This window comes from Microcaecilia unicolor, chromosome 2, assembly GCF_901765095.1.
Source record: "Microcaecilia unicolor chromosome 2, aMicUni1.1, whole genome shotgun sequence".
Lineage (NCBI taxonomy): Eukaryota > Metazoa > Chordata > Amphibia > Gymnophiona > Siphonopidae > Microcaecilia > Microcaecilia unicolor.
This window is the reverse complement of record NC_044032.1, coordinates 585,503,482-585,529,813: the sequence shown is the minus strand read 5'-3', so window position 1 is coordinate 585,529,813 and position 26,332 is coordinate 585,503,482. Positions and strand designations below refer to the sequence as shown.

General features: G+C 43.2%; 1 protein-coding gene across 1 annotated transcript in view; it reads left to right on the top strand.

Moving 5' to 3' along the window:
- The window catches only part of WDR17 (WD repeat domain 17), a 272,532-nt gene that overhangs the window by 184,603 nt on the left and 61,597 nt on the right, over positions 1–26,332 (top strand). Inside the window, exons 17-19 of the mRNA XM_030191530.1 lie at positions 5,922–6,077; positions 8,059–8,123; positions 18,699–18,831. Of these exons, the coding sequence (XP_030047390.1) occupies positions 5,922–6,077; positions 8,059–8,123; positions 18,699–18,831 (354 nt within the window). The remainder of the gene's footprint in view (positions 1–5,921; positions 6,078–8,058; positions 8,124–18,698; positions 18,832–26,332) is intronic.

Sequence of the window (26,332 nt, the reverse complement as noted above, 5' to 3'; positions counted from 1 at the left end):
GTCCCTAGATGGCTCACAATCTAATTTTTATGCCTGGGGCAATGGAGGGTTAAGTGACTTGCCCAAGGTCACAAGGAGCTGCAGTAAGAATTGAACCGAGGTCACCAGGATCAAAGCCCGCTGCGCTAACCATTAGGCTACCCCTCTACTCCCTTGACTTTAATGCCTAGCGTATAATATGAAATATGTTTGACATTTATTTTTAACTTTTGTTGTAAGCCTCTTTTGCGCACCATTGAGTTTGATAAGATAGGGTATACATGCCATAAAACATAATGTTAATCATTTTTTGTAGATACTTGATTAAGTAGCCATATTAACAGTTAGTAGCAATACTGCCTAAGGGGGATATTCCAGATCACAGCAAAAGGTGACGTGCGAAGACTTTTTATGCAGAAAAAATTAGGTTTTATCCATGGAAATAGACTTTTTGGAAATACTGTGTTCTGGCATCGTAAACTGACTCCCAAACTAGTCAGCATTTTAAACCAGCTTAATATAATTCACTGCAACGTTTTGGATTTGTGTTACAATTTTTTTTAATTTTGGGGGTTTCTCTCTAAACTGTCTTGGTGATTCATTTTGAAAGATGGTCTTTTTTTTGTTTATACAGTCTTACACTAGATCATTCATTTTTCCTTCTTTATAAGTGCATTGCAGTCTTTTTAAAGACTTCTTCATTGTTCCCCGTTCTTTACGTATATATTGTGCAGAGATATTTATCAAAACTCCTGAGGCAAGCACTTGGCCGAAACACAGTTGTGTGAAGTCTATAGAATAAAGTTTGTTTTCTTCTAAGCATAGTCTGACTACATTATTGTCCTTTATTGTGCTGGGAAGTGTCTTGTTGTATACACTACTCCCTTTGACTTTTCCTCACGTTTGTAGCGTTGCTGTTTTCCCACCACAGTGGGTGTTCTCCTTGAAAGAGTTTTATTTATTTTTTTAATTTTATTGCATTTGTATCCCACATTTTCCCACCTATTTGCAGGCTCAGTGTGGCTTACATAGTATTGTTAACATAGTTATTCCAGTATATTAGGTATAGTTAGTATTGTGTAGAGGTTAATTAGGGGAAGAAAGAAGAAGGAAGGGATTTATAAGGGTATTTATAGAAGGTGGGCTTTCATAACTGAATGGGTTGGTGGAGTGGATTAGTGGGGCTGTAGGTTCTCATTTTAGGCCTTGTTGAAGAAATATGTCTTCAGAGATTTGCGAAAGATAGTTGTTTCGTTGATTGTTTTCAAGTCTGTGGGTAATGCATTCCATAACTTCGTGCTCATGTAAGAGAAGGTGGTGGCGTGCATCAGCTTGTATTTTAGTCCTTTACAGCTGGGGAAGTGCAGGTTGAGAAATTTGCGAGATGATCTTGTGGCGTTTCTGGGAGGTAGGTCCACGAGGTTTAGCATGTAGGTTGGGGCGTCTGTGTGAATGATTTTGTGTATAATCGTGCAGATCTTGAATGCAATGTGTTCCTTAAGTGGGAGCCAGTGAAGTTTCTCTCTTAAGGGTTTTGCACTTTCATATTTAGCTTTTCTATTTATGAGTCTGGCGGCTGTATTCTGGGCAGTCTGGAGTTTTTTAATATTCTGTTATTTGCAGCCAGCGTACAGTGCGTTGCAGTAGTCCAGATGACTTATTACCATTGACTGTACCAAGGTACGGAAGATATATCTCAGGAAGAAAGGTTTTACTCTTTTGAGTTTCCACATGGAGTAGAACATCTTTTTCGTAGTGTTTTTCACGTGGGCATCAAGAGTGAGGTTTTGATCAATGGTGACTCCAAGAATTTTCAAGTTTTGTGAGACAGGAAGAGAACAGTATGGTGTGGTTATGGTGGATAAGATTTTTGTGTTATATTGTGAGGTAAGTACAAGACATTGTGTTTTTTCTGCATTAAGTTTTAGTTGGAATGCATCTGCCCAGGTGTGCATTATTTGGAGGCTTTGGTTGATCTCGTTGGTGATTTCATTTAGATTATGTTTGAACGGGATGTAAATTGTGACGTCATCTGCATATATGTAGGGGTTGAGGTTTTGATTGGCTAGAAGTTTGGCTAAAGGTATCATCATTAGGTTGAATAACGTTGGTGAGAGGGGGGATCCTTGGGGTGCTCCACATGCAGGTGTCCATGGGAGTGATCTGTCCGCGTTCATTGTTACTTGGTTTGATCTTGTGGTAAGGAATCCTTTGAACCATTTGAGAACTGTGCCTCCTACTCCGAAGTATTCTAGTATATGTAAAAGTATTTCATGATTTACCATGTCAAAGGCGCTGGACATGTCAAATTGTAGGAGGTCTAGCAAATAATTGAACTAAACTATCAAAACAACCTATATATTTTTAAAGTAAATATTGTCTGAAGAATGTCAGACTGTATATTTACCTTCATTTTTAATTGATGTTCTTTTTTGCTAAACCAGCCCAGACATATGGGCGTATAATCTGCCCTACCAGCTGATGGAGATTTAAAAAAAAAAAAAGCAAAGATCAATATTCAGCAGGCTTCAGTCGGTGTTTTTTTGACCACTGCCTCTGACAATATCCCAGGATAGTGAGTGCTGGGCCATGTCTGGACACTAGCATTGAATATCCGGTTATACATAGTTGGGTAACAGATATTCAGAATGTAACTAGATAAGTCAAACCGGATAAAGATAGGGCTGTGTTATATACGGTCCTATATATCCGGTTAACTTATTCAGTTAAATGTTTAATATTAGCAATTAACCAGATAAGTGCCAACTCTGCCCCAGACCACCCACAAAATAGTCGGTTTGGGCTTAGGTGCTAACTGGATATATTCTTCGGCACTGTCTGGTTAAGTGCTGAATATGGCCCGTTAGCCCTGGACAAGCTGTAAAACCTTCGTTGAAAGCTGCTTTGTTGAATCCGGAAGAGTCGTGTAATTATAGGCCAATATCTGTACTTCCAATGGTAGGTAAAGTGATTGAAAAGGTAGTATTACAGCAGTTGGAAGAGTTTGTTGATTAGACTCGGGGGTTGGATCCATTTCAGCATAGTTTTAGGCAAGGGCATAGTGTGGGAGACACTTTTAGTGTCAACTGTAGATGAGATTCGTAGAGGGATGGTTGAGAAGAAAGCATATTGTCTTGTGTCATTGGACTTCTCCTCGGCCTTTGACACTATTAATGGGAAGCAGGATACTGGGCTAGATGGACCATTGGTCTAACCCAGTAGGGTTATTCATATGTTCTTATGGGGTTGCGGGGAACAGTGTATGAGTGGTTTAAATCTTATTTGAGTGGAAGAACAATGCAGGTGTGTGTGAAAAATGAAATGTCTTCAGCATATCCAATTACGATGGGGATTCCACAGGAATCTACTCTTTCGGCACTGCTCTTTAAATCTATAGGTCATCTTTGGGAGCGGTATTTGGTAAATTGAACATTGGCTAGAGAATGAATACAGATGATATTGAGGTTTTTTCCCCCATTATCTTGGTGGAAGGAATGATTGGGAGGAAGGCAGATTGTATGGCAGTAATCAGTTGTTGGATGCAGGAAAATAAGTTATTAAATGTAACTTAAGACTGAAGTTGTGATGATAGGTCATCTGATGTTGTCACCTTTTGAGAATTTTGCGCTAGATAGGAGTGTTGGCCCATGGAGAAATACATGAAAAGTCTTGGGGTGATTTTAGGTGGTAGTTTATCCTTTTAAGGAGCAAGTTAGGTAGACAGTTTGTTTACCGTTTTTTCAATTTGCGGATGGTATTGAAACTGAAACAGATGTTGAGTGCATATGATTTCCAGGTGGTTATTTAATCGTTGTTTAGTCTTTGATTTTGTCAAAATTGGATTAAAACACAATATAGGGCTTTGCATGTAATCCAAAATGAGTCTTCATTGGTTACCAATACAGTATCATATTCAGTATAAAGTATTAACTCTGGTTTATCAAGTACTGTATGCAGTAGCTCCTCGATATTTGGGTCAGGTAATGCAGTTATGTATTCCGCCCTGTAATTTAAGATCTGACAATGAGAGGCATCTTGTGGTACCAGCTCTTAATACCATTCATTATGCCGATACATCAGCATGTGCTTTCTCTGTAGCAGTACCATTACTATGGAATAAGCTTCCAGGGCTTTTGTAAAGCTTTGCAACAGTTTAAGAAAATTTGTTTTTGCAGGCTTTTCCTTTTATGTAAATGATTTTTGAGGGTGATAAGTGACATCTGGAAATTATTGTAATTGGTAAAGGCAGATAGTACTGACCAGATTCTTTTATGATATGTATTCTTTTTTGTTTTTGTTTCATTTTTTTGTGTTTTTAGGTTTGTACTGAATTATATATGTTTGATTTCTGTAAGCTGCTTAGTGGTAAGCGGGGTAAAAGTTGTAAAATAAATAAAACAATAGCAAAAAAAAAACCCATAGTAACCCCCCCCCCCCATAGATATAGATATATATGTATGTGTGTGTGTGTGTATACACACACATAGTTTTCAGGATACACACAATTAATGTGTGTGAAAGAGATTTGCATATAATGGAGGCAGTGTTTGCAAATCAAGTTCATGCATATTCATTGTGGGTATCCTGAAAACCTGCCTGGCAAAGGGTACTCCAGGACTGGACTTGGGGAAACACTGCTTTATAGAATCTAGGGGTATATGGATAGTGGCCAGTGGCATGCACTTTCCATTTATATTTAGTGCCACTACCTATAAAGATTGCACCACTGAATATATGTATTCTTTTAACACCGTAGGCAGCATTTAAAAAAGTACAATATGTTCACTGCCATTGAGTGAATGTTATTTCTATCAAGGAACCTTTCTTTTCAATATATAATTTAGTTGTCATTGATTCTTGGGCAGATGAATTTGTTTGGCCACTAGGACTGTGGCCCGACCAATATTTTATCCCAATATAGCGTCAGAAATTAGAGAGCTTGGGTCTGGGGCAGGAGATTGGTTTGTTTCTCCCTGCAGTCAGAAAGGTATTCTGTTGTCTTTATATTGATAGCTTGGTACTCAGCTGAAAAAACGTAATGCCCCTATTCTCCTTATAACTCTCATTATTAGAAGTGCTAACTACTTCTTAAGCTAAGATGTGTATACAGTGATGTCAAGTTAAGACGTAGACTCAGTAACATCATTGACATTGACGCAGAGACAGAATAATTAAAGATAGAATAATCAAAACATTAAAAAGCAAAAAACTTACAATTAAGGAAAAGTATATTGCTAGGAATATGGGAGGTTTTTGACCTATGATATGATCCCAGTCCACAATGAGCAGGCATTAAGTTTTTTATGCATGCCACCGAGCAAGGACTTCTGAGGTCTTTTCCTCCTTTTTAGCAAATGAGAGTTATTAGGTGAATAGGGCAGAGACACAATCATTAAGTTTGTTTTTTTTTTCAGCTGAGTACCAAGCTATTGACAAGAGGTTTCGCTGAAAAATGTCTGTATAGTTTGAATAAGTCTTTATATTGATTACATTTTTCTTTATGGGGAAATAAGCATTTTTTCCCCAAAAAGATTTTTATTGGTGGCATGAAGATAAAGGATGAACATCAATGAGCTGCGTCTAGTTATAGAATAATTTTTTTCTTAATATTGACTGAATCAAATCTGTATGTATTTATGCCCACACCGACAATGATGTTTAACAACATTATAGAAAAGGAAAAAAAATTCAGCGCAATCTAATTTGGCTTTTAATATGTATCAGATAGATGCAGGTTATACGGGATGAGCTGAGCCATTTGTGGCTATGGAATGGAATTCATGGCTCTGGTTTTCTAAGATCAATTGGATCTACAACACCATAAATGCACAATGAAGCAAAATGAGAAACAGCTCATCTTTTCTCTGATGACCTGACACAATATCTTCCAATTCTTAAATGCTACTGTAAGAATAAATTAATGTGTTGTTTTTCCCTCTCAGAGTGAAGCACAAGAACTTACAACTGTTAAAATGTCCAAATTTGGTGGCGGCATTGGTGCACCTAGTAAGGAGGAAAGGTTGAAAGAGGCGGCTGAGATACATTTGAGACTGGGACAGATTCAAAGATACTGTGAACTTATGGTGGAACTTGGAGAGGTGAGATGCATAATTTAAACAAGGAACAAAAGAAAATGAATCTTAAGTTTCTTTGGTTTTACCATCAGCCAGCATGAGTGAGAATTATTAGCACAGATTTAGCCAAAAACTTAAGATATCTCCATTTTGCATCCATAGATACACAGTGACAGGGAGCAGAGCTGCTGCAACAGATGTAAGCCAACAGATAACTTTGTGCTCTCATCCAGAGTACATTAAACTTCTACCTGATGAGTGGAACTCACATTTACCTGTTATGCTCAATATATGATATGCCTTTCACTTAAAACTACTTTCAGGAAGAGGATTCCAGCATGGTGAACACATGCTTTCTTTGTCTATTTCTCTGAGATGGACAAGTGATAAGGGTAAATCTATGGCTCGACTCACTTAGCTGTTAGTATTACATTCGCAAGACCTATTAGACAGCTTTGTTCTCTGCCCAGTGCTCAAGAAAAAGGATCTGTGTTTAGCTTACTAGAGAATCGCAGAAAAAGGAGCTCTCAGCAGCTTTCATAAGTATGATGTTATGCTTGTTCGGATCTGCATTAATCCTCTCCACAAATGCTGCGTGCATCCAATGTTAAACAGCATACTGGCTCAAACCAATTGTCCATCTAACCCAGTATCCTTCTTCCAACAATAGGCAGTTCAGGTCACAACTAACTGACAGAATCCAAAATAGTACTACTGATCCCAGGTACAAACGGTGGCTTTCCCCATGTCTGTCTCAATAGCACACTATGGACTTTTCCAATAGGAACTTGTCCAAACCTTTTTTAAACTCATATACGCTGACCGCTGATACCACATCCTCTGGCAAGTTCCAGAGCTTAACTATTCATTGACATGGTCATGATCAAAAGCAAACGCTGGCGCTAGAGGCTGGTAGCGCCATACTAGCGCCGGCGTTTGCTACCGCCCTATGATTAGAGTCCTCGAGCTGTTCTTTGCATTCCTTCTGTCCTCCTCCTCATGAATTCTGTCTCCCAATTTTTATCCTCTTTCTCCAGCATTTTGTTCCCACATTTTCTCCATTACACCTCTAGGTATTGTCTTATTCCTTTTCACTCACTCTCCCTCCTGGCACATTTCACTCTCTGCCCCCCTCTCCCTACCAGACCACTAACTTTCTCTCCCCACTCCATGATCCAACTCCTCTGTAGCCTAGTATCTCCTGTCTTCTTCCAATCTAACATATCTACCTTCCTGTCCTCTCCCCTTCCAGTCCCTCATCAACACCTGTCTCTCCTCTGTCCTTTCAGTCCACCATCTCCTCCTCTCTCCTTCTAGTTCAACCATCTCCACCTGTCTCTTTTCCCTCCTTCCTGTTTTGCCATTTCCATCTCTTTCTCCTTCCTCCTCACAGTCCCGCACCTGCACCTCTCTCTCCTTTTCTTCTCCTCCCTTCTGGTCCAGCATCTTTAATTTTTCTCTCCCACCCTTGCCTCAGCCCTCCTTTCACATCTCCTTCCTATTTGCTTTGGTGCCAACATAAGAAAGAATAGGGATGTGATGCAAAACCTCCACTTATATGTTCTGTGAAAAATTGGTGATAGTCCCCCCCCCCCAAAAAAAAATGAAGGACATCTAGTAATCTTACTGGTGTAGATAGATAAAACTAACTGTAATAAACAGTTCAGTACTTGGTGTTTTTGTGATTGGTCACTATTTCTCCTTGGTGAGGCACCTTTCTTCCACAAGATCATAATAAATTACAACATTCATCCAGCTAGAAAATCGAGCAATCTCAATAATTTTTTAATATAACTGTGTCTAATGTGCTGACTTTCAGTAATAAAGAAAAGAGCTGTTTATTAGAACATGCTTGCTACAATAAATTAGAAAAAACTGATAGCATCCGTATATGTCACCATAAAATTATTCTGTTAACAATGCTTCGTAAAATGCCTAATGTTATATTGCTTGAAATAATTAGTTTAGGAGAACATTCACATTTCAATCCAATGTTCTGTTTTAGTGGGACAAGGCATTATCGGTTGCACCGGGTGTTTCGATGAAATACTGGAAGAAATTAATGCAGAGGTAACACTCCCAAATTGATGTATAATGGAAACTGTGATATGTTAATGCTTGTATTTAAAATAAAATATAGTACAAATTAAAACAAATCATACAATCATTTTAATGTGACCTACCAAAATTGACCATGTTCAAATGCTTAAGCATGAGCGTACTGCTGTGTTGTATTGCCAACCATGTAGCACTGTAACCCCCCTGTTTACAAAGCCATGCTAGCGCCTGTCAGTAAGTTAATGCCAAATAAGGGTGTGGCTTAGGAAGCATAGTAGCTTCTCTCTACTCTGCTCTGTCCACTCTAGCATCACCTCCTCCCCTCCTGTTCCCTGCACCCACTGGAGCATGAATCAGAGGACTCTCAAATACTGGCATTTTTGTTTAACCAGCAAGACCCGTTCTCCATGATGCCAGATAATGGGGTTCTTACTATCCTGAATATCTAATACACTTTCCATATCATCAAGCTGATCAATCCATAGACTGGTGGGTTGTGTCCATCTACCAGCAGGTGGAGATAGAGAGCAAACTTTTGCCTCCCTATATGTGGTCATGTGCTGCCGGAAACTCCCCAGTATGTTCTCTATCTCAGCAGGTGGTGGTCACACACAGCAGCAGCTCTGGCTAGGCCTCCAAGCCTAATTTTTAGGTTTTGTTGAGTGCCTGGGGTTGAGGGCTCTTTTGAGCAAGTGCAAACCTGGTGGTGCCAGGTCCCTCCTTTTCTCCCCCCTCCCGCTGGCTCCGTTTAAAAAAAAAAAAAAAAAAATTTTGAACGTCCTTAAAGGCGTTTATTTCGACGTTTATTTAAACGTTTATTGCAGCTACTCACTGGGACACCAGGTCGTTACAGCTCGGAGCGGACAGCAGGTAATTTTTACCTTTTTATAGCGGGCAGGGGGTTCCCCGATTTATCTCCACGTGGCATATGGCGTCGGAGGGCGAGGGCGTAAAGAGTCGCTCCCCGGATCGCTTGGGCGCTTCTAGAGGGGATGCGGGGGTCTTAAAGCCTGATTCGCCCTTGTTGGGTGACAGTTTCGTGGCCGATGAATGTCCCAGTCCTTCCTCCGGCGTGGCGATTTTTCCCGCCATAAACGCCCATCCCCCGCTCCTCGCCTCCGCCATCTTGGCCGGCCACGCGGCTCGGACGGCTTCTTCTTGGGCCGCCCTTGAGCTGGGAGACATTAATGCCATAAACGCCCTTAATTTGGGCGACGGCACAAAAGCGGCTAAAGTTAAGCGCCGTTCTTCCCGCGCGGCTCCTTCGCGGAGTGTCGCGCCGGACGCCATTTTGGATGCGCAGCATGTCTCTCCCCCGCTCTTGCGAGCGCCGGTTGAGGGTGCGTCTAGGGCTGTTGCCCAGGCTGCGGAAGTACACAGTCTGGGGGGTTTCTCCCCCGAGTTTGTTTTGCTGCTGCATCAGGCCTTCCTTATGCAAAACGCTGCCCCTGCTCCCTCGTCTGGTAAAGAGGTTGAGGTTCCCAGAGGTAAACGCCCTCGGGTTGATTCACAGGCCTTGGAGGACTTTGTCTCCTCCGATGTAGATGAGGGCAGCGTATCTGAGGTCTCCCAACGGTCCTTTGCGGATTCCTTGGAGGAGACGGATCCCCGCTCGGTTGGAGCGGATGACCCCTCTGCAGCGCGGCTTTTTAGCTCAGAGGATTTGTCCAACCTGTTGGTACAGGCCATGGACACTTTGAAGATTTCCTCTCCGGAGGACGTCTCTCCCTCAGCCCCTGTTGGCTCTGCCATTATGCTGGGGACGAAGCGCCCGCCTAGAACCTTCCACGTGCATGATGCCATGCACACCTTAATTGCGGCTCAATGGGATGTCCCGGAAGCGAGCCTTAAAGTGGCTAGGGCTATGTCCCGCCTCTATCTTTTGACTGAAAGTGAACGTGAGGCCTATCTGTGGCCTACCGTGGATTCTTTAATCACTGTGGTGACTAAGAAAACGGCGTTGCCGGTGGAAGGTGGCACGGCCCTAAAGGACGCCCAAGACAGAAGATTGGAGGCGGCCTTAAGGTCGTCCTTTGAGGCAGCTGCTTTAAGTTTGCAGGCCTCAATTTGCGGCTCCTATGTGGCCAGGGCGTGCCTGACTATGGTGCAGCGGGCTTTCCCCTCGGATCTTTCCTTGAGGGCTGATTGGCCGGCCCTGGAATCGGGCTAAGCCTATTTGGCAGACTTGCTGTATGATGTCTTGAGGGCCTCAGCGAAAGGCATGGATCAGACAATCTCTGCGCGGCGGTGGCTTTGGTTGAAACATTGGTCTGCTGACCACGCCTCTAAATCCCGCCTGGCTAGATTGCCTTTTAAAGGCAAGCTGCTCTTTGGGGTCGAGCTGGACAAAATCGTGACCGATCTCGGCACGTCTAAGGGCAAGAAGTTACCAGAGGTCAGGGCTCGGGCTAGTACTTGCCCTGGTACCTCCAGAGGACGGTTTCAGGAAACCCGTCGGTACCGCCCGGGCAGGTCGGGCTCCTCTGCCCCCTCTTCCTTCAAGAGGAACTTCTCCCCCAAGCAGCATTCCTTTCGCAGAGACCGCCGTCCCGGAGGTGCTCCCTCCGGTCCTCCCCCAGGGTCTCGTACCCAATGACGGGGCCTGGGTCCACGCCCCAGTGCAGATTGGAGGACGGCTGTCCTCGTTTATGGGCGAGTGGACCACAATAACTTCAGACGCTTGGGCGCTGGAAGTCATCAGAGACGGCTACAAGCTAGAGTTCTGCCGACCCTTAAAAGACGGGTTTGTACTCTCTCCCTGCAAGTCTCCGGTCAAAGCTGTGGTAGTGCAGCAGACCTTGAACAATCTGATCCGCCTGGGGGCGGTCGTTCCGGTGCCAGAAACTCAGCTTGGCAAGGGATGTTACTCCTTTTTCTTTGTGTTTCCAAAGAAAGGAGGTTCTGTACGGCCTATCCTCGACCTCAAAGGGGTCAATTGGGCCTTGAAAGTTCGGCACTTTCGCATGGAGACCCTCCGCTCTGTTATAGCGGCAGTGAAGGCAGGAGAGTTCCTGGCATCCTTGGACATCAAGGAAGCGTACTTGCATATTCCCATCTGGCCTCCTCATCAACGCTTTCTGCGTTTTGCAGTAATGGGCCGACACTTCCAGTTCAGAGCCCTCCCGTTCGGGTTGGCTACTGCTCCGCGGACCTTCTCCAAAGTAATGGTGGTCTTCGCGGCCTTCCTGAGGAAGGAAGGAGTTCAAGTCCATCCTTATCTGGACGACTGGTTGATCCAAGCCCCCTCTTATGCAGAGTGCGGCAAAGCTGTGAACCGGGTGGTTGCTCTTTTGAGCTCCCTGGGTTGGATCATCAACTGGGAGTAAAGCCAGCTGCGCCCGACTCAGTCCCTGGAGTATCTGGGAGTTCGATTCGACACCCAAGTGGGCAGAGTGTTCCTGCCAGACAATCGGATTGTCAAGTTTCAGGCTCAGGTGGACTAGTTCCTAGTAGCCTCTCCTATTCGGGCTTGGGACTACGTGCAGCTGTTGGGCTCTATGACGGCCACGATGGAAGTAGTGCCCTGGGCAGGGCTCATATGAGACCACTACAACAATCTCTGCTGCTGCGCTGGACTCCGATGTCGGAGGATTATGCTGTGCGCCTTCCCTTGGACCCAGCAGTGCGCAAGGCGCTGAGCTGGTGGACGCAGACAGACAAGTTGTCTGCAGGAATGCCTCTGGTGACCCCGGAGTGGATTGTCGTCACGACAGACGCCTCTTTGATGGGCTGGGGAGCCCACTGCTTGGGAAGGACAGCGCAGGGGCTCTGCTCTCCTGCAGAGGCAAGTGGTCTATCAACCTCCTGGAACTCAGAGCCATTCGGTTGGTGTTGTTGGAGTTCATCCCGGTACTGGTGTTGAAGCCTGTACGGGTCCTGTCGGACAATGCCACGGCTGTGGCCTATGTCAACCGCCAGGGAGGTACCAAGAGCGCCCCTCTAGCCAAGGAGGCCATGAATCTATGCCAGTGGGCGGAAGCGAACCTGGAACAGCTGTCAGCGGCCCACATTGCTGGAGTCATGAATGTCAAGGCGGACTTTCTCAGTCGCCATACCTTGGAGCCCGGAGAGTGGCAGCTATCTGCTCAGGCGTTCTTGGGCATCACGAAGCGCTGGGGCCAGCCGAGCCTAGATCTGATGGCGTCATCGGCCGATTGCCAAGTGCCGCGCTTTTTCAGCAGAGGACGGGACCCTCGATCCCTGGGAGTAGATGCTCTTCTCCAACGGTGGCCGACACAAGAGCTTCTCTATGTGTTCCCGCCCTGGCCCTTGTTGGGCAGGGTGCTAGACTGGGTGGCAAAGCATCCCGGCAGGGTAATCCTGGTGGGTCCGGATTGGCCCAGACGTCCCTGGTATGCGGACTTGATCAGGCTCTCAGTGGACGGACCTCTGCGACTGCCAGCAGAGCAGGGCCTGTTGCATCAGGGTCCCGTGGTGATGGAGGATCCCTCCCCCTTTGGTCTTACGGCCTGGCTATTGAGCGGCAGCGTCTGAGACAGAAGGACTTCTCAGACAAGGTCATCACCACTATGCTGAGAGCGAGGAAGCGCTCTACTTCTACTGCTTACGCCAGGGTTTGGCGTATCTTTGCAGCGTGGTGTGAAGCAGGCTCACTTTCTCCCTTCACTGCTCCAATTTCTTCAGTGTTGGCGTTCCTGCAAGAAGGTCTGGACAAAGGCCTGTCGCTCAGTTCCCTGAAAGTTCAGGTAGCGGCTCTGGCTTGCTTCAGGGGCCGCCTGAAGGGTGCTTCCCTGGCTTCGCAGCCAGATGTGGTGCGCTTTCTCAAGGGAGTTAATCACCTGCACCCTCCTCTGCACTCAGTGGTGCCTGCGTGGAATCTCAACCTGGTGCTAAGAGCATTGCAGAAGCCGCCTTTTGAACCCTTGTCGAGGGCATCTCTGAAAGACCTGACGTTGCAAGCAGTCTTTTTGGTGGCTACCTCTTCAGCCAGAAGAGTTTCCGAGCTCCAGGCACTCTCATGTCGAGAGCTTTTTCTGCAGTTCACTGAGGCAGGAGTGACTATTCGCACAGTGCCTTCCTTCCTGCCCAAGATTGTTTTTCGCTTCCATGTGATTCAGCAGCTCTGTCTCCCTTCCTTTCGTAGGGAGGTCTACCCAGAGGAATACTCTGCTCTCAATTTCTGGATGTGAGACGAGTCATCATCAGATACTTGGAAGTGACCAATGATTTCCGGAAATCGGATCATCTGTTTGTCCTGTTTACAGGTACTCGTAAGGGTCTGCAGGATTCTAAGCCTACAGTGGCAAGATGGGCAAGGAAGCCATTGCAGCGGCTTGGGTGGCCGCGGGGAAGGCCCATACCTTTGTCAGGCATTACCGCTTGACTGTGGCTGCTCGGGCGGAGGCCCGGTTTGGAGCTTCAGTGTTGCGGTCAGGGATTTCTATGTCCCGCCCTGGGTGAGTACTGCTTCGGTACATCCCACCAGTCTATGGATTGATCAGCTTGATGATATGGAAGGTAAAATTATGTATCATACCTGATAATTTTCTTTCCATTAATCATAGCTGATCAATCCATAGCCCCTCCCAGATATCTGTACTGTTTATATTCTGGTTGAATTTTAGGTTCAAGTTTAGCCTTCAGTTACTTCAGGAGGACTTCGTGTTCAAGTTCTTCTTTCACTTGGATTCTTCAAGAGTTGAGACGAGTTTGTGTTACAGTGAGCTGCTGCATTCCTCTCCCCTCCGTTTTACGGGGCTGGATTGAGATTTAAATTCTGCCGGCACTCCCTCCCGCTTCGTGCGGCTGTAGGGCAGCTTTGTACCCCTCCCGCTTCGGCGGTGTTAGGGTCAGTCAGCTCCTCCCGCGGTTGCGGTTGCAGGATAAGCCAGATCCCCCCGCATCGGCGGGTGTGGTGTCCCTCCCCCGCTCCGCGGGGATGAGCTGAATGGATTCCCCTCCCCCACTTGTGTGGGGATGAGCTGGGTTAATTCCCCTCCCCCGTTTCGGCGGTGGTGAGCTGGGCAGAGTGTCCCTTTGTGGGTGTAATTCTCTAAGTGCTGAGTCCTGCGGATGGAGCTTTGATATCGACATACTGAGGAGTTTCCAGCAGCACATGACCACATATAGGGAGGCAAAAGTTTGCTCTCTATCTCCACCTGCTGGTAGATGGACACAACCCACCAGTCTATGGATTGATCAGCTATGATTAATGGAAAGAAAATTATCAGGTATGATACATAATTTTACCATACAGTCAAGATGTTAAGATACTCCAAATGTACTTCACAAGCTTAAAAAAGCATGCCTTTTTTCTATCACAAATTATAAATTGTACAGGCACAACTATATCAATAATGTCAATGAAACATCTTATTGGAAGAGGAAAAGACCTTAGTTGTTAGTCTATGGGTGAATTTTGAAAGCACATAGACTTACATTTACATAGGTTGCTATGGGGCTCATTTAAGGCAGTTAGGGGCCCTTTTACTAAGTTGTATTTACAGGCACTGGTTCCTCTGAGCTGAGTCAGACATTACTTCCAATAAACACAAAGTTTTCCTATATGGAAAGAAATTGGGGGCAAAACAGTTAAGGAGTGGCCTAGTGGTTAGTACAGTAGCTTGGGGAACAGGGTTCAATTCCCTCTGCAGCTCCATATGACCCTGGACAAGTCACTTATTCCTTCATTGCCCCAGGTACAATATATTATTTAGATTGTGAGCCCATTTGGGACAGAGCCAGTACCTGTATGAAATAGTAAACCGCTTGGGTCTAGGCGGGAAATAAATAAGGAAGAAAGAAAGGAAGGAAGGAAGGCTAGAGTGGGCTTCAAGGGCAACACCAGTAGTTGGGGAGTATGTCCAGTGCCGGGCAGACCTCTATGGTCTGTGCCCTGAGAATGACAAGGTCAGATAAAGATCAAAAATATATATGTTAGATTGAAACACATGCTATGAATTTATGAAAAATGTCCAAGTCATGATTCCGAAACTCAGATTTGAGAACGTTTTCTCTGCAGTCCATTTAAATTACAAGGGGGCTTGTTTGGGCTCAGAATGTGGACGTTTTTCAGGAATAATGGAACAAGATAACAAGTCTAGGAAAAAATTGGGACATTTTTGTCTGGACCTGTTTTACTCATGACTGAGTCACAGAAAGGTGCCCTGACTGACAAGGTTACCACTGAAGGGATTAAGGCATGACCCCTCCCCTCCCCCTTAATCCTCCAGTTGTCACTGACCCTCTCTCACCCCCTAAAGATGTGATAGTACATACCAGGCTCTGTGGCAGCTTCAGATATTATGGTCATTCCTATTACAGCAGCAAGCTGGCCCCAGGAGTGGGCTAGTGGTCAGTGCAGTGGACTATACAGAAAGGGACCCAGGTGCATTCTTACCACTCGCGTGCGTAGGAAAGGGAGCGGGCGGGCGGGAGGGAGGGCCGGTCTGCCCCGAGTGTACATTGCTGGGAGCTGCGTCGGCTCCGCTGGTTCCCTGCTCTCTCTGCCCCGGAACAGGAAGTAACCTGTTCTGGGGCAGAGGGAGCGGGGAAACAGTGGAGCCGACACCCCCCAGCGGTGTGCACCCGGGGCGGACCACCCCTCCCGCCCCCCCCCCCCTTCCTACGCCACTGCCCAGGTCCATATCCCACTCTAACTAGTACATTTGTGATGGAAATTGACAGCCTTCCAAAGCTCATAAAATACCAGCTGAAGGCAGGAGATGCCTGCAGACCTGAGGAATTTTGTAATGGTGTACAGTTAGGTACAGTAAGTTTTTAGGTGTTCCTGGAGGGCTCACAATTGAAATAAGGGTGCTAAGGTGGTATTTGTACTTGGATCCCTTAATGTGGTATTCATTGCCCTGATCACTAGGCTGTCCCTCTGCTCTGCTGGGTTGTCTGTGTTTCTAGTTTACTAGAAATGGGGCCACACAGTCATCTCTCTGTCTCTGTGATGGTTTTCTTTTGAAAATGTTACCTAAAAAAAATCCATACTAAGCACAAAAAGTCTGTAAACTAGCAATTTTCAAAACCAAAAGAAATGTCAAAAATTGCAATGTTCATGATGAGAATTTTAGACATTTTCAGCAAAATATCTACAATTGGACTCAGACGTCATATTAAAAATACCCCTCTGTATTACTATATATTACTATGTAGATATTTATTTTTCTAGAATGGATGTTCGTGCTGAACACAACCAGCACATAAATATTAATTTCTCCAAGCATTGTACAACAGACTGTATGTCAGGAGAACCTGTCCTAAAATACTAGCAGAATTTGAGACACCCAAGATGGACGTCTCAATTTCAACTTGAACTTCATTTCTAAAATGCTACTCAGTAGTGGTTAAGTTCACATTCACAAATTTGAACCTGTTATGAAGATGGTGTAAATTTTTGCATATATTCTACATATGTACCAGTGTGTTTTATAAAATATGTATGTTCATCACAACTATGCCCTGGAACATCTATGCATGGTCTATATAAAAGTGTGCATGTTTATTTATTTATTTGTAGCATTTGTATCCCACATTTTCCCACCAATTTGCAGGCTCAATGTGGCTTACATTTGCCGTAATGGCGGTTGCCATTTCCGGGTAACAGAATTACAAATGGTGTTGCGTTAAGGTGCATACCTACATGGTAACATACATGGAACAGATCATGGTATATATATATATATATATACCATGTGCATACATACATGGTAAAGAAGAATACATTATGGTATTGCATGAAGGTTCCTGAGTAATAACTGGATTATAACATACATTAGGTCGTCGACTATGGAGAGATCATATTCGACATAAGGATTGAAGTGGTAGTGCTTGTTCACTAATAACAAAAAGGTTAATCAGTCAAGTGATAAGATTTCGGTTGTGTCTAGGTCCTGTATAGTCTTATTATATAGTATTTAAGATGGATGTTTATGGTATGCCTTCGGCAGCCATGCAATTTTATAATAACTTTTTCTTTGGGTAAAACAAGCTTTACACATGGAAACTCATAAGAAATTAGAGCATAAGAATTGCCATACTGGGTCAGTCAAAGATCCAGTTCAGTATCCTGTTTCTAGCAATAGCCAAAAACACAAAAATTAGGGAAAGACCAGTGGATATCCAATGCACAAAAGAGGCCCAGAGGTCAAGTGTCAATATTTATGGAATATATACAAAGAAGTAAATGAGGTTAAACTTGACATGGAACTGTGTTTCAGGCAAAGCAATGTCTACTTCAGGAGTCTGTCTATCCTTAATGGTGTGAATAATTGCTTCACCACTAGGTAAAAGCAAAACTCCTCCTCAAAGCTAGTGTGTTTACAATAGCCATCCAGGTCACTTGTACCTGGTAGGATCCCCAAAACTTGCAAGATGCCATGCTACTTACCGTACATAAAATTAACCCCATTATGATCACATTAGCAAGGGCTGCAAAAGCCTAGCAATATCTGGAAAATTATACAAAGTTATATCTTTTTAGATTTCTTCACAGCAAGTATCTATTTGGATTTAACTATCTCTTTATCTATTATGATGATCAAGAAATTATGCAGTTTTTCATAATTTATTAAGGGGTCATTTAATATCAGCGCGTGTGAACACCATTAACACACAGTGGGGTCCTTTTACCAAGCAGCGGTAAGCACTAATCTTAAAATGCTTTACGGCGGAGTGTGCTCAGTAATTTTGGCAGTGTCGCATGCTTCCCACACACTAAAATATAGATGTTATTTTTTCAGCACTGGGGCGGGTCATGGGATGGAGAGTAGGCATGTTCTGCATGAATCATTTAGTACAGTGATATTTCCTTGGCGCTAGCCAATTAGTGTGTGGACTCTTACTGCTCACCCACTAATGACCATGCACTATTGAGAAAATTAGCACATGGCAAATAATTGCAAAACTCAGAAACTTGGTCATTTTACCCATTCAGTAAAAATGGCCTTAGCACGCAGGAATGATCTGCATAAGCATGCACTAAGGCCATTGTTTATCTGAGAGCCCTGTTTACTAAGGTGCGTTAGTGTTTTTAGCGTGCCTACACTTAGTGCACATGCTAACCATGTAGGCGCCTATAGGGATAGTGTAGGCACATACATGGTTAACATTAACACACCTATAACGCTGTTTAGTAAACAGGGCCCTTAGTTTGGTAAAAGGGCCCCGATATTTGCCACAGGGCCCAATGGAAATAATGTGTCCTGTTGTAAAAGCTCACTTCAATCTTCATGAATTGATGTAAATCAGTCATTCCTAACAACTAAATGCTGTAGTGATATCTGCATTACATCCTAATGCAGTGATTACCAAACCTGGTCCTGGAGGCACCCCAGTCAGGTTTTCAGAATACCCACAGTGAATATTTGTGAAATAGATTTGCAATCAGTAGAGGCAGTGCATGCACATCTCTCGCATGAATATTCATTATGGGTATCCTGAAAACCTGACTGGCTGGGGTGCCTCCAGGACCAGGTTTGGGAACCACTGTCCTAATGTATTATTCAGGTTACCTGTATAAATGTGTCGTCTAATTTACATTTATTTGACATTCTGTAGTTCTTAACCCTTTCCCTCCACCTGATCTAATATTAAAAAGCAAAGTTTTTTCTTCACCAGACGAGCAGACCAGCTGATTCAGGAAGAAAATGATAATGTCATTCCCTATTGTATAGCTACTGGGGATGTGAAGAAGCTTGCCAATTTTTTTACTTCAAGAGGTCAACTTAAGGAAGCTCTGCTTGTTGCACAGGTATTAATGCAGACTTTTGAGGTCAGTCAATGTATCTATTTCTGATAAATATACTTGGTAGATGATGAGGAATTGGAACTTGGATACTATATTTCACTATTATCATATCTTCTCTCCTAACGTGTCACAGTAGCTACCTTTGGTAGATTTTAAGTCCCATTCTGCATAAGGACTCTTATGTGGAAAATGGGACGTCCAGGTTTGCGGTGCGCATATAGCCCTGATATTTTGCAAAAGGGTCTCCTGAATGCAGAGTCTTTGTAAAATAAGTATAAAACTTCCAGAAAATACTATATATGTGTGTTTGCTAACATTTATAGCAGGAACAGTGATTTTACAGAACTATACATAGACAACAAGCGCTGGCATCACTTGGCTATTTCCACATATTTGTCAGTACTTATACTATAGTGGACTGTTTCACAAACTATGGGGTCCTTTTACTACGGGGCGCTAACGTAGACTAATTCATTAGTGCACGCTGAATCCATTAGCACACTTTAGTAAAAGGACCCCTATATATCTAAGCGGCAACAGTTAACTAGCAAAGTTGCCAAACTGTTTTTTTTAAGACAAAAGCAAAAAATGGGAGATTAAGGACAATTGCCGCCTCAGTTCTTCATTTAAAGCTCTGGCTGAAAACCAGCACTTTTATGAAATCTATGTGTCACCTGGGGCTGGTGCAAGAGCTGATGTTATTCCCATTGTAAAATGGAAAATGCATGGATAAATAATTGGACTGCCCAAACCACGTCTCCTTGAAATCCTTGCAGTCCGGCCATCTACACATATGTTGGGCAGCCTGGATGGACCATTCAGGTCTGTATCTGCCGTCATTTGCTATGTTATGCAATGAGACCAAATTAGTAATTACAGGGTTAACAGTAAAATAACATGTCTTCTTGATAGCCCACATTGACAACTTCCCCCCTTAGAAGTCTAGATTGGCTACACATATAAATGGCAATTTCATCAAGCTGTTATTTATGTATCAGAAAGTACATAAGCTTATATCTAAGCATAATATTGACAAAACAAATAAGTCTTCAGAGATTTCCAGAAAGAATAATGAGGCACAGTTTGCAACTCGCACGGTAATGAATACCAAAGTCTAACAGCTTGATAAGAGACCGAATTCTCAAAATAATTTTTATAACGTATCCCAGATACTGCAGGAAAATAAACAAGTCAAGATCCAAATGATCTGGATGATCTGCAGTTACCAGGAAATGAAAGCACACTTACTAGATAGGTCTGGTACCATCAAAAAACTTATATATCAAATATGCCAGCTTAAACTTGATCCTAGCTTGTACTGGAAGCCAGTGCACATGAGTCTGTTCTGGTGTCACTCTGTCATATTTCTTCAAGCAAAAAATGAGTTTGGAAGCAACATTCTGAAGCTGTTGAAGCTTGGTACAAAGTTTAGCTGAAACAATTGAATATAAGACAACCCATTCACAGCCTACCGGACCAAATGAACGACAATCAACTAAAAGGAAAAACAAACACATACGGTAATAACCAACAGAAAGGGAAGAAAGGACACAAAAAAAACAGATATCAAGAAAACAGGCAACTAATAAAAATTAGCACATCGATGTACCAAACCAAACCTTACCACTCAATCCAAATGGGACACTTAAACGCCAGATCAGTAGCAAATAAAACAGAGACTATAACAGACTGGATCACTACAGATAAACTTGACCTCCTATTCAGTACTGAAACTTGGATGCACGACCTTAAAGACCCCATAATCTTAGATTTATGCCCACCAGGATACAAAATCACCCACTGGACAAGAAACGGAAAAAGAGGAGGAGGAATAGCCATAATATACAAATCCGAGTTCACCATCACAACCATAGCTGAATCCATCCTACCACAACTTGAAATCGCCTCAGTAAGAATTAATCACCCAAACTTACAAGAGCACCTTAACGCAGTCCTACTCTACAGACCGCCAGGCAACTGGCAAGACTCCCAAACACACTTTATGGACTTCATCTCGAACTCCTGCGTCTCTACCTCAAACCTTATCATAATAGGAGACATCAACCTTCACTTTGAAGATCTCACCTCAACAAGCACCCAAGAATGCAAAGAATTCTTACAACTCTGGGATCTGCATGGACCAAACACACAACCAACTCACACTAAAGGACACACACTAGACATTATCACATACAAATTCGATCCCGACTCAAACCTTATACTAACAGACACAAAATGGACACCCGCACCGTGGTCAGACCATTATAAAGCAAACATCTCCCTCCAATGACAAACGAAAGAATTACTTAACAAACAAGAATGAAAAACCTACACCATGAGAGGAAAAATAGACCCAGTAAAATTCTGGCAACAGATCTACCACAACGGATGGACAATTAAGGCAGATACAAACCAATTTCTCATAGAATGGGACGACAGATGCAGATTAATATTAGACAATATTGCACCAACTCAAACCAGAACCTCACACAGAAAGAACTCAATGCCATGGTTCAATAAAGAACTGAAAACACTTAAAACACAAGTTAGAAGGTTAGAACGTGCGTGGAAAAAAAAAAGACGACCCCTCACTTAACGCCTGGAAACAACTCCAAAGAAAATATAAGTATACCATAGTAACATAGTCAACCATAAGACAAGCTAAAAGATTATATTACAAAACCAAAATTGGACCAAACTACAAGGACACGCATAAACTCTTCCAACTCGTGAATCAACTAATAGATACCACACCAGTCACAACCAACAGCACAGATACACCAGGAGCAGATAATCTCGCGAAACACTTCAATGAGAAAATCATGAAACTACAACTCAAAATACCTGTCAGCACCATCAACTACGCCGATCTCCTTGAATGTCTAGATCCAGACCCTGGTATATACCCAGCACACAGAACCTGGACCAACTTCGAAATACTATCAGAGGATCTCATCTCCCAAACGCTCAAAAGATTTGCCAAATCTCATTGCAAACTAGACATATGCCCAAACAACCTTATGACATCTGCCCCTCAACAATTTATAGCAGACCTAACGAATCATCTGAACTATATGCTACAAAATGGAATCTTCCCGAAGGAGAAAGGAAACATACTACTCACCCCCATACCTAAAGACGCAACAAAAAGTGCTAGTGAACTAACCAACTACAGACCAGTAGCATCCATTCCCTTAATAACCAAACTAACGGAAGGAATGGTGACCAAACAACTCACAAATTACTTAAACAAATTCTCAATACTTCATGACTCCCAGTCAGGATTTAGGTCTAACCACAGTACTGAAACAGTACTAGTCACTCTTATGACTAAACTGAAACAATTGATCGCAACTGGCAAGAACATACTACTTCTACAATTTGACATGTCCAGCGCCTTCGACATGGAATACTGCTACATATTCTAGAGTACTTCGGAAATGGAGGCAACGTTCTCAATTGGTTCAAGGGGTTCCTAACCACACGATCATACCAAGTGACATCCAATTCGTCCACACCAGCCACATGAATACCTGAATGCGGAGTTCCACAAGGATCCCCCCTCTCACAGACCTTATTCAACCTAATGATGATACCCCTGGCCAAACTGTTATCAAACCAAAACCTCAACCCATACATATACGCAGACGACGTTACGATCCATATCCCATTTAAACAAGATTTAAAGGAAATCTCCAATGACATCAATCAGAGTCTACATATCATGCATTCATGGACGGATGCATTCCAGCAATGCAGAAACTCAATGCAGAAAAAACCCAATGCCTAATACTCACCTCTCAACACAACACGAACGAATTCACTACCATCAACACACCAAAACTAAAACTTTCAATTTCAGACACCCTAAAAATTCTTGGAGTTACCATTGATCGTCACCTTACACTTGAGAATCACGTGAAAAACACAACTAAGAAGATGTTCTACTCATTGTGGAAATTAAAAAGAGTAAGACCTTTCTTCCCAAGGACTGTCTTCCGTAACCTGGTACAATCAATGGTACTCAGCCATCTAGACTATTGCAACGCACTCTATGCTGGCTGCAAAAAGCAAATAATCAAGAAACTTCAAACAGCCCAGAACACAGCAGCTAGACTCATATTCAGTAAAACTAAATATGAAAGTGCAAAACCCCTACGAGAAAAGCTACACTGGTTACCACTCAAAGAACGCATCACGTTCAAAATATGTACCCTAGTTTACACAATCATTCACGGAGATGCCCCAGCTTACATGTCAGATCTGATAGACCTAACACCCAGGAACGCTACCAAATCATCCCGCACATTCCTCAATCTCCACTTCCCCAATTGCAAAGGCCTAAAGTACAAACTAACGCATGCGTCAACCTTTTCCTACTTGAGTACCCAATTCTGGAACGCGCTACCGCGTAATCTAAAGGCGATCTACGAATTAACTAACTTCCACAAGCTACTGAAGACCCATCTCTTTAACAAGGTATACCAAAAAGATCAACAAATGTGATCTCTTACACATATATCCAGAAATGCCTTACGATATTTGCTTGCTATAATACTATCATGCTTTCTCATTATCATTTTACCCAAGATCCTTTACTACTACTACTACTACTTAACATTTTTAAAGCGCTACTAGGGTTACGCAGCGCTGTACAATTTAACATAAAGGACAGTCCCTGCTCAAAGAGCTTTCAGTCTAAAGGACAAGTGAACAGTCAGTCCGATAGGAGCAGTCAAATTGGGGCAGTCTGGATTTCCTGAAAGGTGAGAGTTAGGTGCCTAAAGCAGCATTGAAGAGGTGGGCTTTGAGCAAAGACTTGAAGATGGGCAGGGAGGGGGCTTGGCGTAAGGGCTCCGGAAGGTTGTTCCAAGCATAGGGTGAGGCGAGGCAGAATGAGCGGAGCCTGGAGTTGGCGTTGGTGGAGAAGGGTACTGAGAGGAGGGATTTGTCCTGTGAATGGAGGTTTCGGGTGGGAACGTAAGGGGAGATGAGGGTAGAGAGGTAGTGAGGGGCAGCAGACTGAGTGCATTTGTAGGTAAGAAGGAGAAGCTTGAACTGAATGCGGTATCTGATTGGAAGCCAGTGAAGTGACCTGAGGAGAGGGGTAATATGAGTAGATTGGTTCTGGCGGAATATAAGACGTGCAGCAGAGTTCTGAACAGATTGAAGGAGGGATAGATGGCTAAGTATCCTTTGCAATACTAAATGTCTATTTTCTTATGTACTTCCACTATTCATAATGTAATGTAAGCCACATTGAGCCTGCAAAAAGGTGGGAAAATGTGGGATACAAATGCAATAAATAAATAAAAATAAATAAATAAAATATAAACTATTACAATGGTAATACATTGAGATCTGTGTCTGTTGAATCTATGCACTGACGTCTGATATTCAGCGTTTAGGAGGCAAGAAGGCTAAGTGCTGTGATCAACTCTGAGCCCGGATATTCAGTGCTGGGTCATTTCTGGTGACCGGCATTGAACATCTGGGAGTTTGTTTTGGCTGACTTAAACTTAACTGGCCAGTGCTGGCTGGTCAAATTTATAGTGACCAAAGGTAGGCCTGCTATATAGGGGGCCTGATTTGGCCACTTAAACTTAGCTGGCCAAGCACTGAATATTCATGGCTAGCTGGTTATATTGCGCGATGTAACCGGTTAGCCGCTATGCCTTAAGCACTAATATTCAGCAGAGATATCCAGCTATCTCGCACTAAGGGGCCCTTTTACTAAGCTGTGGCAAAAAGTGGTCTGCGGCAGTGTGAACATAAGAATAGCCAAACTGAGTCATACCAATGGTCCATCTAGCCCAGTATCTTGTTTTCCAAACAGTGGCCAAGCCACAAGTATCTGGCAGAAACTCAATTAGTCATAAGTACCTTTTGAGCGTGCACTGGGCCAGGTTTTGCCGCGTCCTAGAAAAGGGGCTTTTTTATAAGGGGCCGGAAAATGGACATTCGGTAAAATAGAAACCATCGCGCATCCGTTTTCAGCCTGAGACCTTACTGCCACCCATTGACTTAGCGGTAAGGTCTCACATGCTACCTGGGCGGTAGGCATGCAGCTCACGTCCACTGCCGTTTACCACCGCACGCAGTAGAAAATAGAAAATATTTCCTACCGCGTGTTTACTGGGCACTCGGTAGCTGGGCGATAATGCTGATTTGGCACGCTCTGGATGCATGTAGGCCCTTAACACAGCTTTGTAAAAGGACCCCTAAATATTAGCACTTAGCCAGTGAAAAGTTATTTAACTGGCCAGGAGCTGTGCCTGGCCAGTTAAATAGTTTTGAATACACCCAGTGAGTATTTTTCTCATAGATACAAAATATGCCAAGCCCAAAGAGTGAGTGAAGACTTGGTGCCTTATATCAGCAGTGAGAGGACTTATGGGGTAATCTTATAAGGAGCCACTTAAAATGGCAGTATTCCAGCCACTTATGCATGGAGATGACCTTCTATAGAAAACCAAATAACGAAAAAGTATATGCTATGGTTCACACTTTGCCAGTGGGCATGCACTGGGGCGGAGTTTGGGCAGAGTGCACCAGTATGCATATAAATTATAGAATACAACCATTTAGATAACGTAGGTGTGGGCATAAGCACCACCTGTAGGGATGATGAAAAAGAGTGGGCCTTAAATATAAGTACATTTTCAGCCACATGGGTTAGCATTCTATAAAGAAATGTAGGCACCATTAAAGTCTGTCTCTCTGATTTTTTTAGGTCCCATTTTTCCACTAAAAGACGTGGAATGAGGTAAATAAGGAACATTTTATAGGGAAATACATAGGTTTGATCTAGTGACCCCCTTTTTTGCAAAGACAAGACTGGTTGCCAATAGAGGCATATACAATTTTTAAACTATATACTATAATATTTAGAATACTCCATGGATTTGCTCCATCTTACATGTTGTCATTATTTATCTTACCCCTATCACATAAGAACCTTACGTGAGGAGAGTAAACTCCTCCTCAATTATATAGATTAGCATCCAATATAAAATATAAAAGAGAGAATCTTTATTACATGGCCCACTTACCAAGCGAACAATTTTGGAACAGTGTTTCAGTATGCATTAGGTCTGATATAGACTATATGAGCTTTCTGAGAAACTGAAAACTGTTCTTTATTCTAAATTTTTAGAAATTTATTTTTATAACTTACTTCTTGTAACATCCCAGTGACTCATTGGCTTTCTTATTGTACTCGGAAATGAACCTGAAGATTTGGAATGGCAAAATATAAGCGATATATTGTATTTATTTGTACAAATCTTCTTTGAGTGCTTTTCCACTTTTCGTAAAAAAAAGGAAAGGGCATAACTCAGAAAATGAGACAGATTCTACTATGGAAAAACAGCTCTAGTTCGCATGCTGTTATGTTACACAAGACTTCTATTCCGCAAATATCGGAACAGTTCTATTCTGATTACAAAATTAAAAAAAGACCTGGATGGGAGCAACAATCCAGGAATTACAATCATAATATCCA